Source organism: Staurois parvus, unplaced genomic scaffold (genome assembly GCF_062004578.1).
Source record: "Staurois parvus isolate SC_StPar_1 unplaced genomic scaffold, SC_StPar_1.0 ptg001937l, whole genome shotgun sequence".
Lineage (NCBI taxonomy): Eukaryota > Metazoa > Chordata > Amphibia > Anura > Ranidae > Staurois > Staurois parvus.
The window spans coordinates 18,264-38,247 of NW_028319733.1; the positions used below are offsets into that span (position 1 = coordinate 18,264).

A 19,984-nucleotide genomic window follows, 5' to 3' on the forward strand; every position below is an offset into this window, starting at 1 on the left:
TCTCAACCTCTAATCCACCCCAATGGACTCAAATTATATCCTCATTGCTTTCACGCTCAAGCTAATAGAAAGGTCGGAGAAGTCACGATTGCGGTTTTCTCCTCAGTGTGCTTTTCCAGGTTGACAGTGACCCATCAGGTAGATATCTAATCCTTTCTGCATCTTTTCATAATAATCCCCTGCTGATTGTTAACATATATGCCCCAAATACCCACCAGAAGCCCTTCTATAAATCTATCCTGCGAAAGTTACAGAATTACCCCAAAGACCAAACTGTCATATGTGGAGATTTTAAAGGAATTATAGACCCCTCCTTAGACTCCTCTAGTCTCAAAAGAAAAAGATCCACGGCCTTATCCTCCCTTCTTTCCTTAGAACATCTCTATGATCCTTGGAGATCCACATGGTAATGAAAGGGACTACTCTTTCTACTCGCACACCCAGAACACATATTTGAGGATTGACCCGTTCCTGCTCTCCAAGGGATTGTTGCAACAAGTTTTTACTTCTTCCATAGGAGTAATAACACGGTCTGACCATGCACCTGTATCAATTACACTTTACCCCCCTTCCCGATTTAAAAAACTCTTTGGCGCATGAATACTTCCCTTCTGAATTCAAAGCTCAAAGTCTACCAAGCAGTAGTGCCAACTACCCTGATGTATGCCAGTGAGACTTGGACTTTATACAGGAGGCATGCTAGGCAATTGAACCACTTCCACATGACCTGCCTCCACAGACTTCTGGAGGATCTGTTGGCAGGACAAGGTGCCAGACATAGAAGTCCTCTCCAGAGCAGACCTGCCACCAGTTCACACCCTGCTGATGAAATCCCACACACGCTGGGCAGGCCATGTTGCAAGGATGCCAGACCACCTCATCTATGGTGAGCTGTCAGAAGGAAAGCGATCGCACGGGGACAAAGGAAGTGATACAAAGACACATTGAAAGCCTCCTTCATGTCCCTGGATATTGACATCAAGGCCTGGGGAACCCTGGCACAAGATCAATCGACATGGCACACGTTGATCCACCAAGGCTGCCAGACATTTGAGGAGAGAAGAACCACAGTACAAGAAAAGCGAGCACTCCGCAAAGCCAGAGCTGCAAATGCTGCAACAGTGGTGCCCACATATGTCTGCCCGACATGTGGCAGAACATTTTGTGCCCATATAGGCCTTACCAGCCATCTAGGGACACACCGGGGACAGCCCACTACATGTTAGATGTCAAGGTTCTCTTCGAACATGATGGACCATCATCATCAACAACATGGTCTGACCATGCACCTGTATCAGTTATACTTTACCCCCCTTCCCCATTTAAAAACCAAACTCTTTGACGTATGAATACTTACTTCCCTTCTGAATTCTTTGGAGACTCGGGAGCAGGTCCGATCCGAGATAACCGCCTTTTTCGCTTCTAATCTTGGCTCTATTGATAATCTCTCAACTCTTTGAAATGCTCCTAAAAATCGGTTATCAGAGGAATCTTCCTAAAAATAGGAGCCGAGGAAAAGAAAAAAAAAAAAAACCGCAACTCCACCATTAACGCTTTTTCAGATCACATCCAGATACTAGAAGGCCGTTACAAAGCAGATCCTCAGTCTGTGGACATCTCAGAACTACGTAAACTCAGAGGAGAGTTAGGATCCTATTTGCAAAATGGTTTCGGTTTCTACCTTAGAAGACTCAAAACTTAATTGGTATGCCCTGGGAAACAAACCAGGAAAATATTTAACCCAACAATATAAAACGTAGGGCAGCGCAATCAAAAATCCCCTTCCTCACTGATCCCCAAGGACGTAGACTTACTAATCCTAAGGACATGGCCAACTGTTTTGGTGCTTTCTACTCTTCTACTGTACCATCTGTGCCCGCCTCCTACTGAACCCAAACCCTCATCCAGAACTTTCTATCTCCACTTCGACTTCCCTCTAACTTCTACCCAAGCAGGAGGTCCTATCAATGCCCTTTACCACTCAGGAGCTCAGAGTAGCGATTAAATCCCTTCCATCTCATAAGGCCCCGAGTCCAGATGGTTTCTGTAATGAGTACTACAAGACATATCAAGAGTAGATTATTCCACATTTATGCAACTCCGTTAATAGATCTCTGACAACTGGAGAGATTCCTGCTGAATCTCCCAAAGCCGTTGTCACCACTATTCCCAAACCAGGAAAATCTGTTCAAGACCCAGATAATTACCGCCCCATCTCCTTACTCAATACGGATCTTAAGCTGTATGCCAAATTGTTAGCCACCCGACTTGCACAACATATGCTCCATCTCATTCATCCCGACCAAGTAGGTTTTATTCCCCACCACCAAGCAGCCAATGGAACGTGGCGCTTTATTGATCTTATTTCATGGGCGAAGCATCATCAAATGCCCTCTCTGTTGATCTCTTTAGATGCAGAGAAGGCATTCATAGAGTTCATTGGAAAGATCTAGAAGCATTTCTTTGGCATAGCAGGAAATTTCCTTCAAGCTATCATGGCTTTTTATTCTAAACCCAATGCTAAATTATGGACATCCTGATTCATTCCAATAACGAATGGCACCCGCCAAGGATGCCCACTATCACCTTTAAGTCTTGCCCTTGTAATTGAGCCTCTTGCTCAAGCCATCCGCTCTAATCCCCTTATAAATGGAATACGTGTTGCTCAGATTTCACACAAAATTGGCCTCTATGCTGACTATATCATTATTTTGATGACCAAGCCTTTGCAATCACTGCCTCCCCTGTGCCATTAGTTGGAACAATTTGGAGAAATCTCATACAAATTAAACCACTCCAAGTCCTCCATGCTGGGAGTTTCTATACAGCCTTCTTTAGAAAAACATCATCAGTACAATCTCCCCCTTTGTCCTGGGCTCCGAACTCATCCCTGACGTACTTGGGCCTCCAACTCAGCTCTCCCTCTAAAATGTTACTTTGTATAAACCTTACTTCTCTATTGCCGAAACTCCAATCATCATGTACTTCTATGTCCTCACTTAATACCTCGTGGGCGGGGCTTATCGCGCGGTCAAAAAAAGGCTCTATTACAAAGCGGCACATCTGGATCAAGCCAATTATTGGTGGACTCCTGACCCTAACATTCCTTGGCGACAAATTGAAACAGCAGCCCTCCCACCAGCTCTGAGTTTACTGCTTTCGGCGATCTGGCTAACCTATCACTCGCCTGGCTCCTTCTTGCCAACCATTAATGCCACAACCAAGGCATGGAAAGCTCTACATCAATCCTCAAAAGAAATCCACCATCAAGCTTTACACCAACTGCCACTTCTATCGCTACAACTCTTATCTCCAGACCCAGCACTGCAAAAATGGATGTTGGCTGGCATTCACAAGATCGGGGACTTATTCCATTCTCAAGGACCTAAATCCTTCAAGCAACTCTCGGCTACTTTTCATTTATCTAACAAAGATTATTATTATACAGTGTTTATATAGCGCCAAAGGGTTTGCTCAGCGCTGTACAATAGCGAGGGGGACAGAACATGAGACAAGACAGTAACAATACAATACACGAGGGGTTCAAGGGCCCTGCTCTTTCCAGCTTACAATCTAGGACGGAGGGGAAGGTGGTACAGGAGGAGATGGCTGTAGGGGATGGAGTGGTAGGAGGAGGGTCAGTGGGAAGAATGTCCCTTACATTGGTGGTCAGTGGGAAGAATGTCCCTTACATTGGTGGCCAGTGGGAAGAACGTCCCTTACATTGGGGGCCAGTGGGAAGAACGTCCCTTACATTGGGGGCCAGTGGGAAGAACGTCCCTTACATTGGGGGTCAGTGGGAAGAACGTCCCTTACATTGGGGGTCAGTGGGAAGAACGTCCCTTACATTGGGGGTCAGTGGGAAGAACGCCCCTTACATTGGGGGTCAGTGGGAAGAACGCCCCTTACATTGGGGGTCAGTGGGAAGAACGCCCCTTACATTGGGGGTCAGTGGGAAGAACGCCCCTTACATTGGGGGTCAGTGGGAAGAACGCCCCTTACATTGGGGGTCAGTGGGAAGAACGTCCCTTACATTGGGGGTCAGTGGGAAGAACGTCCCTTACATTGGGGGTCAGTGGGAAGAACGTCCCTTACATTGGGGGTCAGTGGGAAGAACGTCCCTTACATTGGGGGTCAGTGGGAAGAACGTCCCTTACATTGGGGGTCAGTGGGAAGAACGTCCCTTACATTGGGGGTCAGTGGGAAGAACGTCCCTTACATTGGGGGTCAGTGGGAAGAACGTCCCTTACATTGGGGGTCAGTGGGAAGAACGTCCCTTACATTGGGGGTCAGTGGGAAGAACGTCCCTTACATTGGGGGTCAGTGGGAAGAACGTCCCTTACATTGGGGGTCAGTGGGAAGAACGTCCCTTACATTGGGGGTCAGTGGGAAGAACGTCCCTTACATTGGGGGTCAGTGGGAAGAACGTCCCTTACATTGGGGGTCAGTGGGAAGAACGACCCTTACATTGGGGGTCAGTGGGAAGAACGTCCCTTACATTGGGGGTCAGTGGGAAGAACGTCCCTTACATTGGGGGTCAGTGGGAAGAACGTCCCTTACATTGGGGGTCAGTGGGAAGAACGTCCCTTACATTGGGGGTCAGTGGGAAGAACGTCCCTTACATTGGGGGTCAGTGGGAAGAACGTCCCTTACATTGGGGGTCAGTGGGAAGAACGTCCCTTACATTGGGGGTCAGTGGGAAGAATGCCCCTTACATTGGGGGTCAGTGGGAAGAATGTCCCTTACATTGGGGGTCAGTGGGAAGAATGCCCCTTACATTGGGGGTCAGTGTAGAAGCGACCCCTTACATTGGGGGTCAGTGTAGAAGCGACCCCTTACATTGGGGGTCAGTGTAGAAGCATCCCCTTACATTGGGGGTCAGTGTAGAAGCGTCCCCTTACATTGGGGGTCAGTGTAGAAGCGACCCCTTACATTGGGGGTCAGTGTAGAAGCGTCCCCTTACATTGGGGGTCAGTGTAGAAGCGTCCCCTTACATTGGGGGTCAGTGTAGAAGCGTCCCCTTACATTGGGGGTCAGTGTAGAAGCGTCCCCTTACATTGGGGGTCAGTGTAGAAGCGTCCCCTTACATTGGGGGTCAGTGTAGAAGCGACCCCTTACATTGGGGGTAAGTGTAGAAGTGACCCCTTACATTGGGGGTAAGTGTAGAAGCGACCCCTTACATTGGCGATGAGGGTAAAAGTGACCCCTTTCGTTGGCAGTCAGAGCTTAGAACACCGACCGCCAATATGAGGGTCACTTTTTCACTAAGGACCCCTAGTAACCTTTGGAGGAACCATGGTTGAGGAAATCTGCATTTGTGTGTAAATTTTGGCCAGGGACTGAGGTACGTGGCTCAGTGAAGTAGTGAGATGGCGTTCTATAGGCCGGGCTGATTGGAAGGTTAGAAGACCATCTACATACCTGTTCATTCTTTTCAAGATCTTTCTTTTTCTCAAGCCTTTTCCGCTCTCGCTGTCTCTGGGGGTAGAGGCAGAATTTAGCTCTTTGCCCTTCCAATAACTTCATATCATACTCATAAGTACTGCTCATAGTACCCGGAACATAAACCCCGGTACCCCAGTGATAAACTATTTTCCTTAATATAAAACATGGAGTACATTGTAGAACGTTCCTCCAATATGCATATGGCTCTGAAAACTCAAAACCAGAACCTACAAGTCCATCCAGCAACAGATAATAAGACTGACACCCCCAGGAATTGTCCCAGTGTCTCTAGTAGTACATCCCGAGTAGTAATTCCTATACCGCATCCACACTTAAAAGTATATCTAAGCCAAAACCGGGTTTTCAGTTTGGATAACAAGAATATGGACCAGTTTACTCTTGCTTGCCTCCCTTCAAGACCCCAGCCTGGACCCGACTATTCTCTTCCTTGTCTCCCTTCAAGACACCTGCCTGGACCCAACTATTCTCTTCCTTGCCTCCCTTCAAGACCCCTGCCTGGACCCAACTATTCTCTTCCTTGCCTCCCTTCAAGACCCCAGCCTGGACCCAACTATTCTCTTCCTTGCATCCCTTCAAGACCCCAGCCTGGACCCGACTATTCTCTTCCTTGCCTCCCTTCAAGACCCCAGCCTGGACCCAATTATTCTCTTCCTTGCCTTCCTTCAAGACCCCAGCCTGGACCCGACTATTCTCTTCCTTGCCTCCCTTCAAGACCCCAGCCTGGACCCAACTATTCTCTTCCTTGCATCCCTTCAAGACCCCAGCCTGGACCCGACTATTCTCTTCCTTGCCTCCCTTCAAGACCCCAGCCTGGACCCAACTATTCTCTTCCTTGCCTTCCTTCAAGACCCCAGCCTGGACCCGACTATTCTCTTCCTTGCCTTCCTTCAAGACCCCAGCCTGGACCCAACTATTCTCTTCCTTGCCTCCCTTCAAGACACCTGCCTGGACCAGACTATTCTCTTCCTTGCATCCCTCCAAGACCCCAGCCTGGACCCAACTATTCTCTTCCTTGCCTCCCTTCAAGACCCCAGCCTGGACCCAACTATTCTCTTCCTTGCCTCCCTTCAAGACGCCTGCCTGGACCCAACTATTCTCTTCCTTGCCTCCCTTCAAGACCCCAGCCTGGACCCAACTATTCTCTTCCTTGCCTCCCTTCAAGACCCCAGCCTGGACCCAACTATTCTCTTCCTTGCCTCCCTTCAAGACGCCTGCCTGGACCAGACTACTCTCTTGCTTGCATCCCTCCAAAACCCCTGCCTGGACCCAACTATTCTCTTCCTTGCCTCCCTTCAAGACCCCAGCCTGGACCCAACTATTCTCTTCCTTGCCTCCCTTCAAGACCCCTGCCTGGACCCAACTATTCTCTTCCTTGCCTCCCTTCAAGACCCCAGCCTGGACCCAACTATTCTCTTCCTTGCATCCCTTCAAGACCCCAGCCTGGACCAGACTATTCTCTTCCTTGCCTTCCTTCAAGACCCCAGCCTGGACCCGACTATTCTCTTCCTTGCCTCCCTTCAAGACCCCAGCCTGGACCCAACTATTCTCTTCCTTGCATCCCTTCAAGACCCCAGCCTGGACCCGACTATTCTCTTCCTTGCCTCCCTTCAAGACCCCAGCCTGGACCCAACTATTCTCTTCCTTGCCTTCCTTCAAGACCCCAGCCTGGACCCGACTATTCTCTTCCTTGCCTTCCTTCAAGACCCCAGCCTGGACCCAACTATTCTCTTCCTTGCCTCCCTTCAAGACACCTGCCTGGACCAGACTATTCTCTTCCTTGCATCCCTCCAAGACCCCAGCCTGGACCCAACTATTCTCTTCCTTGCCTCCCTTCAAGACCCCAGCCTGGACCCAACTATTCTCTTCCTTGCCTCCCTTCAAGACGCCTGCCTGGACCCAACTATTCTCTTCCTTGCCTCCCTTCAAGACCCCAGCCTGGACCCAACTATTCTCTTCCTTGCCTCCCTTCAAGACCCCAGCCTGGACCCAACTATTCTCTTCCTTGCCTCCCTTCAAGACGCCTGCCTGGACCAGACTACTCTCTTGCTTGCATCCCTCCAAGACCCCTGCCTGGACCCAACTATTCTCTTCCTTGCCTCCCTTCAAGACCCCAGCCTGGACCCAACTATTCTCTTCCTTGCCTCCCTTCAAGACCCCTGCCTGGACCCAAATACTCTCTTGCTTGCATCCCTTCAAGACCCCTGCCTGGACCCGACTACTCACTTGCTTGCCTTCCTTCAAGAACCCTGCCTGGACCACACTACTCGCTTGCCTTCAAGACCCCGATCTGGATCAGACTACTCTCTTGCTTTCCTCCCTTCAAGACCCCTGCCTGGACCCAAATAGTCTCTTGCTTTCCTCCCTTCAAGACCCCTGCGTGGACCTGACTACTCACTTGCTTGCCTCCCAACAAGACCCCTGTCTGGACCCGACTACTCTTGCGCTTGCCTTCCTTCAAGACCCCGGCATGGATCCGACTCCTTTCTTGCTTGCATTCCTTCAAGACCCCGGTCTAGACCCGACTACTGTTGCCTGCTGCCTGCCAAGACCCCTGCCCAGATCTAACTACTCTCCTTCCCCAAAGCCTTGTAAACAGCCTTCGCATTGTGGCCTTTAACCACTTGCCGTCCGCCTGCTGTTTTTAAATGGCAGGACGGTGGCACTCCAGGGGCGGGTTGCCGTTCATAAATGGCACCTGCTATTTCTAGTTGTGCGTGCTCCCTGGGAGCGCGCAGCAGCGCGATCCGGTGCCCGCTGTGTCCTCCAGACACAGTGAAACACCGATCATCGGAAGGGGACCTCTGTACGAGGTCCCGATCATGTGATCACTGATTGGCCAATCAGTGATCACATGCAAAGTAGTAAGCAAGATGTCACTTCTGACCTCATTGCTTACTACGTGTGAAATCTGTGAATGATCACAGAGGTCACATGGTGCAGGGCTATTCACAACAGTCTTGTACCATGTGATAAGCTGTGACCAATCACAGCTCACTCAGTAGTTCTCAATGGCTGCAAGAATGCAGACAGAGAGAAAGAAATGATTGCTTTTACATCCTAAATCTTCATCACCTCCCACAAGTAGTACAGTGTCACCATGGTAACACTACTGCTAGGGTGACAGTATGTAAAAAAAAAAAAAAAAAAAAAAAAAAAAACAAATAATATAAAAAAATAAAATAAAAGTTTAAACAATGTTTAAAAATTATAATTTTTGGTTATAAACTAATTTGGCGTATTTTTTTTTTTTACTAAAAAGAGAACGGAATACATTTGGCCGAGATTTATGATGAAATATTTATTTGCAAAATTTTATAAGAAAAAACACTTTTTTCAAAATTTTTGGACTTTTTCATTTACATAGCAAAAAAAATAAAAATCCCAGCGGTGAATAAATACCACCAAAATAAAGCTTTATCTGTCTCAAAAAAATGGTAAAAAATTAATTTGGGTACAGTGTTGCATGACCGCGCAATTGTCATTCAAAGTGTGATAGCGCTGAAAGCTGAAAATTGCCGGGACTGGAAGGAGGGGGAGGGGGGGGGAAAGTGTCCGGACTGGAAGGGGGGGGGGAAAGTGTCCGGACTGGAAGGGGGGGGGGGGAAAGTGTCCGGCCTGGAAGGGGGGGGGGGGGGTAAAAGTGTCCGGCCTGGAAGAAGGGGGGGTAAAAGTGTCCGGCCTGGAAGAAGGGGGGGTAAAAGTGTCCGGCCTGGAAGAAGGGGGGGTAAAAGTGTCCGGCCTGGAAGAAGGGGGGGTAAAAGTGTCCGGCCTGGAAGAAGGGGGGGTAAAAGTGTCCGGCCTGGAAGAAGGGGGGGTAAAAGTGTCCGGCCTGGAAGAAGGGGGGGTAAAAGTGTCCGGCCTGGAAGAAGGGGGGGTAAAAGTGTCCGGCCTGGAAGAAGGGGGGGTAAAAGTGTCCGGCCTGGAAGAAGGGGGGGTAAAAGTGTCCGGCCTGGAAGAAGGGGGGGTAAAAGTGTCCGGCCTGGAAGAAGGGGGGGTAAAAGTGTCCGGCCTGGAAGAAGGGGGGGTAAAAGTGTCCGGCCTGGAAGAAGGGGGGGTAAAAGTGTCCGGCCTGGAAGAAGGGGGGGTAAAAGTGTCCGGCCTGGAAGAAGGGGGGGTAAAAGTGTCCGGCCTGGAAGAAGGGGGGGTAAAAGTGTCCGGCCTGGAAGAAGGGGGGGTAAAAGTGTCCGGCCTGGAAGAAGGGGGGGTAAAAGTGTCCGGCCTGGAAGAAGGGGGGGTAAAAGTGTCCGGCCTGGAAGAAGGGGGGGTAAAAGTGTCCGGCCTGGAAGAAGGGGGGGTAAAAGTGTCCGGCCTGGAAGAAGGGGGGGTAAAAGTGTCCGGCCTGGAAGAAGGGGGGGTAAAAGTGTCCGGCCTGGAAGAAGGGGGGGGTAAAAGTGTCCGGCCTGGAAGAAGGGGGGGGTAAAAGTGTCCGGCCTGGAAGAAGGGGGGGTAAAAGTGTCCGGCCTGGAAGAAGGGGGGGTAAAAGTGTCCGGCCTGGAAGAAGGGGGGGTAAAAGTGTCCGGCCTGGAAGAAGGGGGGGTAAAAGTGTCCGGCCTGGAAGAAGGGGGGGTAAAAGTGTCCGGCCTGGAAGAAGGGGGGGTAAAAGTGTCCGGCCTGGAAGAAGGGGGGGTAAAAGTGTCCGGCCTGGAAGAAGGGGGGGTAAAAGTGTCCGGCCTGGAAGAAGGGGGGGTAAAAGTGTCCGGCCTGGAATAAGGGGGGGGTAAAAGTGTCCGGCCTGGAAGGGGGGGGTAAAAGTGTCCGGCCTGGAAGGGGGGGGTAAAAGTGTCCGGCCTGGAAGGGGGGGGTAAAAGTGTCCGGCCTGGAAGGGGGGGGTAAAAGTGTCCGGCCTGGAAGGGGGGGTGAAAGTGTCCGGCCTGGAAGGGGGGGAAAGTGTCCGGACTGGAAGGGGGGGAAAGTGTCCGGACTGGAAGGGGGGTAAAAGTGTCCGGACTGGAAGTGGTTAAGCTCCACCCTCTGCTTAGTGTAGTGATACTGAGGGCTATGACCTGGTGCCAGTTTGCAGCAAAGACAACCAGTGAACACGAAGGTCTCTCAGCCCATCATCCCTTGTGGGGTTCTCTACTAAAGACCAACTGTGGTTTAGATCCCATACCTCAGGTCAGCCCACAACACCTACCTGGGGGCACCAGAACACTAGATTGAAATATGTCGTCTACTCACTTAGAATGGACAATGTTCCTTCAACCAACTCCCACTCACCTTCTTCTTGGCTCTGCGTCTCTCAGCTTTATGTCTATTCTGACCATCTTCTGACAACTCGTCTTCAGAGTTTAGGTCTTCGTCCTTCAAAACACAAACATATCAAAGTACACAGATATTGTTAAGGCTCAGAGCCTCTGCTGAGAACTGGAACATTCTTAAGGTTTGGAATTGTCTCATGTCAGGAGATGTTGGTCATGGTACCCAGCGCTTCCAGTATAATACAGTGTTGGCTGGGTGGGTAGGTTCAGTCATGGTACCCAGCGCTTCCAAAAGAATACAATGTTGGTTGAGATAAGTCCGAGTACCCAGGCAGTGCCTACAATACAATGCAATGTTGGTTGGGTTCAGTCATGGCACCCAGTGCTTCCAGTATAACACGCTGTTGGTTGGGTTCAGTCATGGCACCCAGTGCTTCCAGTATAACACACTGTTGGTTGGGTTCAGTCATGGCACCCAGTGCTTCCAGTATAACACGCTGTTGGTTGGGTTCAGTCATGGCACCCAGTGCTTCCAGTATAACACGCTGTTGGTTGGGTTCAGTCATGGCACCCAGTGCTTCCAGTATAACACGCTGTTGGTTGGGTTCAGTCATGGCACCCAGTGCTTCCAGTATAACACGCTGTTGGTTGGGTTCAGTCATGGCACCCAGTGCTTCCTGTATAACACACTGTTGGTTGGGTTCAGTCATGGCACCCAGTGCTTCCAGTATAACACGCTGTTGGTTGGGTTCAGTCATGGCACCCAGTGCTTCCAGTATAACACGCTGTTGGTTGGGTTCAGTCATGGCACCCAGTGCTTCCAGTATAACACGCTGTTGGTTGGGTTCAGTCATTCATTCAATTGTATCCGAAACTGTAAATCAACCACACATGGACCAATACTCTTCCCAGAGGAACCTGGCGCCCTTCTTATAGGAACTCCAATCTTCTTGACAGTTGCCTGGCAGCCATGCTGACGTAATGTCTAAGTGACAGTTTCTTGGGAGCCATGCGGACAATGTCTAAATGACAGTTTCTTGGGAGCCATGCGGACAATGTCTAAATGACAGTTGCCTGGCAGCCATGCGGACAATGTCTAAATGACAGTTGCCTGGCAGCCATGCGGACAATGTCTAAATGACAGTTGCCTGGCAGCCATGCGGACAATGTCTAAATGACAGTTGCCTGGCAGCCATGCGGACAATGTCTAAATGACAGTTGCCTGGCAGCCATGCGGACAATGTCTAAATGACAGTTGCCTGGCAGCCATGCGGACAATGTCTAAATGACAGTTGCCTGGCAGCCATGCGGACAATGTCTAAATGACAGTTGCCTGGCAGCCATGCGGACAATGTCTAAATGACAGTTGCCTGGCAGCCATGCGGACAATGTCTAAATGACAGTTGCCTGGCAGCCATGCGGACAATGTCTAAATGACAGTTGCCTGGCAGCCATGCGGACAATGTCTAAATGACAGTTGCCTGGCAGCCATGCGGACAATGTCTAAATGACAGTTGCCTGGCAGCCATGCGGACAATGTCTAAATGACAGTTGCCTGGCAGCCATGCGGACAATGTCTAAATGACAGTTGCCTGGCAGCCATGCGGACAATGTCTAAATGACAGTTGCCTGGCAGCCATGCGGACAATGTCTAAATGACAGTTGCCTGGCAGCCATGCGGACAATGTCTAAATGACAGTTGCCTGGCAGCCATGCGGACAATGTCTAAATGACAGTTGCCTGGCAGCCATGCTGACAATGTCTAAATGACAGTTGCCTGGCAGCCATGCTGACAATGTCTAAATGACAGTTGCCTGGCAGCCATGCTGACAATGTCTAAATGACAGTTGCCTGGCAGCCATGCTGACAATGTCTAAATGACAGTTGCCTGGCAGCCATGCTGACAATGTCTAAATGACAGTTGCCTGGCAGCCATGCTGACAATGTCTAAATGACAGTTGCCTGGCAGCCATGCTGACAATGTCTAAATGACAGTTGCCTGGCAGCCATGCTGACAATGTCTAAATGACAGTTGCCTGGCAGCCATGCTGACGTAATGTTTAAATGACAGTTGCCTGGCAGCCATGCGGACAATGTCTAAATGACAGTTGCCTGGCAGCCATGCTGACGTAATGTCTAAATGACAGTTGCCTGGCAGCCATGCTGACAATGTCTAAAATGACAGTTGCCTGGCAGCCACACCGATTTTACTTGCTACATACGTGTTCTGCAGCATCGCCTGCTATGCAATGGCAGCCTACATATTTCTCCCAGCACAGTTCTCCTTCCTGCTCCGTTACCTGCAATTCTAGTGATACTATTTTTCCTGCTTGAGGGTAGGCAGGCAGCTCAAGCAGAATATTGTGTTTGCTCATGAAAGTGGTCTGCTGGACTTGTTCCTTCCCGAGTTCCTATCTCTCGTCTTCATATCTATTGGATGAGAACGGATGTTGCAGAGAGGATGGTCCCATCTCATGGAAAACAATACGACTCCCCTGTCGGTGGATCCCTTCCATCAACAGGTTATTGACACGCAACAAGAACATTCATCTCTTTGCACGCCAAAATGTATTGTTCCTTTTTCTTCATTGATAGGCGTTTCCACGTCCCCTCGGCTAGATGCCAAAGATGGCGCTTAAAGAGTGACTCCGCCTTTGTTGGGAAATAACCCCTCCCCCTCCGAGTGATCTCTGTACAACCAGGGATTGTAACAAGCAATGTAGCAGATTCCTGCCTTTTGTAATTCTGACGAAATATCTGTTTGCTTCTCTGTGTCCATGTGCAGAGTGACTGTGAATGGGAGGGACTTCATCATTATCAATCAGCTGCTGCACCTGCAGGGATCTAGTGAGGAAAGTGGCGGGGTCTGCATCCCTTTAGACATGATTTCCCTTTGGGAGTATCTCACCAAAAATGACTTCTTTGTTGCAGGGGATGCCCACAATCTGAATTGCATCTTATTGCAGACTTCTGGGAAGCAGGAAATGACATTTCTGGGAGGCGGCCCTTATACCTTCTATATACAGAACTCCAGGCGGCCATATTGCATTTTACAGAAAATTACAGCGGCTGAAGATTGAAAGGGGATTTTTAACAACATTCAATCACAATGGGACTTGTGTAGCGATTGTATGTTATATTGATTCTTTTCTATTTGCTATTTTTTATTCCCCATGGAAGCGGAGTTACCCTTTAATATGATGGAGCCCGTGTTCATCGGACAGAGGTAATCAGCCGTGGTCACAGCTCGTGTCCTCTGGGAACCGATATACATTGCATTGTGTAAACCACATACAGACAAGCAGATTCATCGTTCTTTTATTCCGAGGCTTTACTCAGCAACTGAAATCAGAGGAACTGCATGACGGCCAGGCAGCCAGCAATTCCTGAAGGAAGTCAGTGAAGGCAGCAACTCTTAATTCTCCCTCCATTCCCATATATCAGGGGTCTCCAAACTGTGGCCTGGCAGGGGTCTCCAAACTGTGGCCTGGCAGGGGTCTCCAAACTGTGGCCTGGCAGGGGTCTCCAAACTGTGGCCTGGCAGGGGTCTCCAAACTGTGGCCTGGCAGGGGTCTCCAAACTGTGGCCTGGCAGGGGTCTCCAAACTGTGGCCTGGCAGGGGTCTCCAAACTGTGGCCCTCCAGCTGTTGAAGTACTACAAGTCCCATCGTGCATCTGGGAGTCCTGCCTGAGGCTGTCAGAGTCTTGAAGGCCTCATGGGACTTGCAGTTCAACACCTGGGGGGCGGGCGTAGTTTGGAGACCCCTGCCGGGCCGTAGCTTGGAGACCCCTGCCGGGCCGTAGCTTGGAGACCCCTGCCGGGCCGTAGCTTGGAGACCCCTGCCGGGCCGTAGCTTGGAGACCCCTGCCGGGCCGTAGCTTGGAGACCCCTGCCATATATAAAGGATTGGCGTACCTGCAGGTTCAGATCCTGGCTCTGCATTATCTCATTCCTGCAGCTTCGGCTGCCTTCAGACGTCTGGAAGTCCATGGCATCCTCCGACTCCTCAAGGTGAAGCTTTATGGTGAAGAAAGGGAAAGTTTTGTTAGAGATTCACAGCCTGAACTCTTGGCTCCTCCATTATGGATCACAAGGCTAATGAATAATGAAGCACCTACCTGGAACTAAAGCATCTGTCTGCGCTGCTCACCCAATGACTGCGGCACGCCGCTCTGGAGACGTTTACGCAGCATAAGCAGAAAAGTTCATTGAATGTTTAAATAACGAATTAGCAAGATCTCCAGAACTTCAGAAATATCAAGGTCAGGCCGGAGCGCCTTCCAGGAGATGGAGAGGAACGGCGCGAAGAATAGGACCGGCATTTAAAGGGAAACCGTACTCCTCTGGGTCAGTGTTACTCCAGTCCAGGGACCAATCAAAAACTGCACCGCCTTAGTCAAAGCATTCTAAGATGTCGGACCTGCCGGGGTTCACTATGGAGACTGCGGTCATCTACAGAGTGAGAGAGGAATAATCCCGGGAGGTAGACTATTCCCTACCTGGGCTTGTGATCCTGAGACAGATCATCCAACCAGAGCGACAAGGCGCAACACGGGACATGGACAACCCATCTGTGGGCAGAACAACCAGCCCAACCATTCCTCCTCCCCAACGTTCCAATCTCCCTCCCCCCCCCCCACACATATTCCATCCCTTCCCCACCCCACTTCCAACGCATTCCGTCCCTTCCTCCCACTCCCCTGGGCATTCTGTCCCCACACACGTTCCATCCCTTCCCCATCCCAAGCATTACGTCCTGTCCTCCCACTCCCCTCCACATTCTTTCCCTCCCCCACACATTCCATTCCTTCCCCATCCCACTCCCCTCCAACGCATTCCGTCCCTTCCTCCCACTCGCCTCCCCTGGGCATTCTGTCCCCCCACCCAGCACACATTCCATCCCACTCTGCTCCAACGCATTCCGTCCCTTCCTCCCACTCTCCTGTGCATTCTCTCCCCCACACACACATTCCATCCCTTCCCCAACCAACTCTGCTCCCACGCATTCTGTACCTTCTTCCCACTCCCCTCTCCTGTGCATTCTATCCTCCCCCACCCAAAACACACATTCCATCCATTTCCCATCCCACCCAACGCATTCCATCCATTCCCCCATCACATCCAACGCATTCCGTCCCGTCTTCCCGCTCCCCACCCCTTTCTCTCCCCCACACACACATTCCATCCATTCCCCATCCCATCCAACGCATTCCATCCTGTCTTCCCGCTCCCCAACCCTTTCTCTCCCTTCCCCGTCCCACTCCCCTTCAGCACATTCCTTCCCTTCCTGTCACATCATTCCTTCGCTTCCACAACAACCCCCTCCCTCTTTTCACCTGCAGCTAATTGCAGGGATCACCCCCAGGGAACCCCGCCGAGTCTCCCACAGCCAATCACAAAACAGCCCCAAGTGTGAATGAGGCCCTCCAAGGACAATCCATAGCTACACAGTTGGGTTCAGGTGCACAGAATGTTAGACCATCATTAAGGGGTTAAACCTGGAAACTTCACCCAAATCTGAATAATTCAAGGAATATAAAACTATATTCAACAGGAGATGGCGTGCTGCCACCGGCCTGCGGTGATTGGTCTGCGGCGTGCTGCCACCGACCTGCGGTGATTGGTCTGCAGCGTGCTGCCACCGACCTGCGGTGATTGGTCTGCAGCGTGCTGCCATTAATCTGTGGTGTGCTGTGATTGGTCTGCGGCGTGCTGCCACCGGCCTGCGGCGATTGGTCTGCGGCGTGCTGCCACCGGCCTGCGGCGATTGGTCTGCGGCGTGCTGCCACCGGCCTGCGGCGATTGGTCTGCGGCGTGCTGCCATTAATCTGTGGTGTGCTGTGATTGGTCTGCGGCGTGCTGCCACCGGCCTGCGGTGATTGGTCTGCGGCGTGCTGCCACCGGCCTGCGGTGATTGGTCTGTGGCGTGCTGCCATTAATCTGTGGTGTGCTGTGATTGGTCTGCGGCGTGCTGCCACCGGCCTGCGGTGATTGGTCTGCAGCGTGCTGCCATTAATCTGCGGCGTGCTGTGATTGGTCTGCGGCGTGCTGCCACCGGCCTGCGGTGATTGGTCTGCGGCGTGCTGCCATTAATCTGCGGTGTGCTGTGATTGGTCTGCGGCGTGCTGCCATTAATCTGCGGCGTGCTACGATTGGTCTGCGGCGTGCTGTGATTGGTCTGCGGCGTGCTGTGATTGGTCTGCGGCGTGCTGTGATTGGTCTGCGGCGTGCTGTGATTGGTCTGCGGCGTGCTGTGATTGGTCTGCAGAGCAATCCAATGACACGGGATGTAACAAACGAAAGTCTGATATTGATAAATGGAGGACTGACCACAAAGAATCCATCACACTTCGAGGAGCATTCTGATCACCCGAGTCACAGCCGCCTGCCTTTGTTTGTCCGCATTCACCACACAGAACATTCCCCGATAAATCTGTCATCCCTCAAACAGAAGATCGCCGTGTCACCCGGACAGCGAGCACGCCCGCCCACCGCCATACAGGTGCCTAGCAACAGGTGACTCCTAACATCTATTTCAGGGATCCGGTCTGAGAATCGCTGTCAGCATGCGTCTAGTGAAGGCGACAATGTTAACCCCATCATGACCACCACCGCAAAACCTCCCATTTTGTAGAAACGTTCATTGATAAACTTTGTTTTCTTTTTATGAAATTACACAACAAGGACACCAACCACGGAAATTCCCATTTTTGGTGGAATATTTGTAAACATCGATGTCCTAATGTACAACAAACATGAAAAAGAATCGATCTCCTCCCTACGCAGCGCGCGGTTTTATCCCACAACCTTCCCGTATGTCTCCGGGCGGCGAATAGACATGTGCAGAACAATTTGTTACGTTACTCATTTCCTTTCGCTGCATTCGTTAAAAAAAAAAAAAAAAGTTTAATTTTGTTTCATTTATTCAACCAGATTTAAAGTTTTTCCGATGGATTTAAAGTATTCGAATCGAATTCAAACTGAGAAAATCGAATTGTTCCGAATTCAGTGCGAAGAATAGCTGGTTCCATTTTATTCAATATTTTAAATTTGGAGGACAGCTATAGTCTAGTTCCCCCCCCCCCCCCCCCCACTCTATTCTTTTACGTTCCGTTCTTTTATTTTCTACTCTAATTTATTCTATTCTTTTCTATTTTATTCTGTTAATTAAATTCTAACTGCGGAAGATGGCTATATTCGATTTGAAATTCAATTTTTGAAATTCGAATTACAGAAGACTGCTATAATTCTAATAAATTATTTTAATTTTCTATTCTATACTATTCTCTTCTACCCTCATGGTTTTCCTTTCTTTTTTTTTTATTCTATTTTTTTTTTATTTCGAAATTCAAATTTCAAAATTTTGAAAGACAATTATATTCTATTTTATTCTATTTGAATTTCAGAAGACAGTTAAATTGTAATCTAATTTTTCTTTTCTATTCTTTTCAAAATTCTCATGTCCTGAGGTGGGTTTAGTAACACGAATACACAATCTTTGAAGGAAATCCGCAATAAAATAGAGAATAATCGGGGGATTTTTTCAAAATTTTTGGTCTTTTTTCATTTACATCACAAAAAATAGAAAACCCAGCGCTGGTCAAAAACGGGAAAAAAAAAAAAGCTACCTGGGTGGAAAAATAAAATGAGAAAAATGTCATTTGGGTACAGTGTTGCATGACCGTGCAATTGTCAGGTAAAGTAGCGCAGTGCCGAAAAGCACAAAAAAAAAAGAAAAAAAAAAAATCGCCTGGTCCTGAAGGAGGTAAAACCTTCGAGAACTTGAAGTGATTATCTGAACAAGCTGACATTAGAAGCCGATTGGCTCTCATGCACGGCTGCACCAGATGTTGCACTCTCCAGTTTTAGGCCTCACGTACACATGAATTCCCCTAGACGTTTCGTTCTCCTGGCAGCAGAAAAACGCTGCAAAAACGCATGTAAAGGTGGTACTGTGTTTAGCACTTGGACATTTATTCATTTGATTGGCCGCAGTACAGCAGTGTCAGCTGACAGGAATAAAGGCCCAAGCTCTAGATGTGGCTAGCGTTTAGACGAGTTTAGTGTTTTTGGCCAAAACGTTCCTCTCCTGAATGTGATTCTTCTGCGTTCGGGAGAGGAACATGTAACTGCCCCTAAACTCTGCTGCTGCTGAACTCTGCATGGACACATTGGATTTTATTGAGTTGTGTTCAGGGGCTTTGCAAAGCAAAAAAAAAAAAAAAAAAAAAAAAAAAGGCTCACGTTTCGGAGCAGCCAGGGTACGGGGCCTCCATAAAATCAACCCTTCTTCTACAGGAATTCTGGAAGGTCTTCTACACAGCCGGTATGTACAATGACACTCAGATAGTCGCAGAGGTTCTAGAACATGAAATGAAAGCGGTGATCACCAGATCCGGAAATATAACTCCGTATCCTTCAAAGGTGGACATGTGGAATGGAGGCCGCCCTCTTGGAACGAGAAGAATTGCTCTGAAGGATGGAGGAAGAATCAAAGCAAGAGGTCCCGGGAGAGAATCTTCAGAATGGTCGAGGTCTATTGGCATTTCTGGAATCATTCTGAACGAGCCTTCCCAATTCTCATATCTGAGAGATTGTGAGAAGCCCACGTGGGAATCCAGCCACCTGTGACCTCTGCATGCAGAGAATATCGAGGTCTCCGAGCAGAGGGTGGTCACAGTCTAAGTTCAGTGAGGTTCTTCTGGAGTACTTGCACTGAGGGAGGTAGAGGGCAGGTGTATACATAGGTGATGGAGCTCAGCCCAAACAAGGTAGGTCATAGGGGTTGCAGAGGCACCCAAATGGAAGAGATGCTTGAGGTTCTTCTGGAGTACTTGCGCTGAAGGAGGTAGAGGTCAGGTGTATACATAGGTGATGGAGCTCAGCCCAAACAAGGTGGGTCGTAGGGGTTGCAGAGGCACCCAAATGGAAGAGATGCTTGAGGTTCTTCTGGAGTACTTGCACTGAGGGAGGTAGAGGTCAGGTGAATACATAGAGAATGGAGCTCAGCCCAAACAAGGTGGGTCGTAGGGGTTGCAGAGGCACCCAAATGGAAGAGATGCTTGAGGTTCTTCTGGAGTACTTGCACTGAGGGAGGTAGAGGGCAGGTGTATACATAGGTGATGGAGCTCAGCCCAAACAAGGTAGGTCATAGGGGTTGCAGAGGCACCCAAAAAGGAAGAGATGCTTGAGGCTCTTCTGGAGCACTTACGCTGAGGGAGGTAGAGGTCAGGTGTATACATAGAGAATGGAGCTCAGCCCAAACAAGGTGGGTCGTAGGGGTTGCAGAGGCACCCAAATGGAAGAGATGCTTGAGGTT

At 49.7% G+C, this 19,984-nt stretch overlaps 1 protein-coding gene across 1 annotated transcript in view; it reads right to left on the reverse strand.

Annotated features, from left to right (window-relative positions):
* LOC149433199 (uncharacterized) overlaps positions 1-19,984 on the reverse strand; it is a gene marked incomplete at its 3' end in the record, with an annotated part of 45,687 nt that overhangs the window by 17,637 nt on the left and 8,066 nt on the right. The window contains exons 2-4 of the mRNA XM_089664529.1: positions 14,581-14,682; positions 10,684-10,767; positions 5,422-5,478 (exon numbers count right to left, since the gene is read on the reverse strand). Of these exons, the coding sequence (XP_089520655.1) occupies positions 5,422-5,478; positions 10,684-10,767; positions 14,581-14,655 (216 nt within the window). The remainder of the gene's footprint in view (positions 1-5,421; positions 5,479-10,683; positions 10,768-14,580; positions 14,683-19,984) is intronic.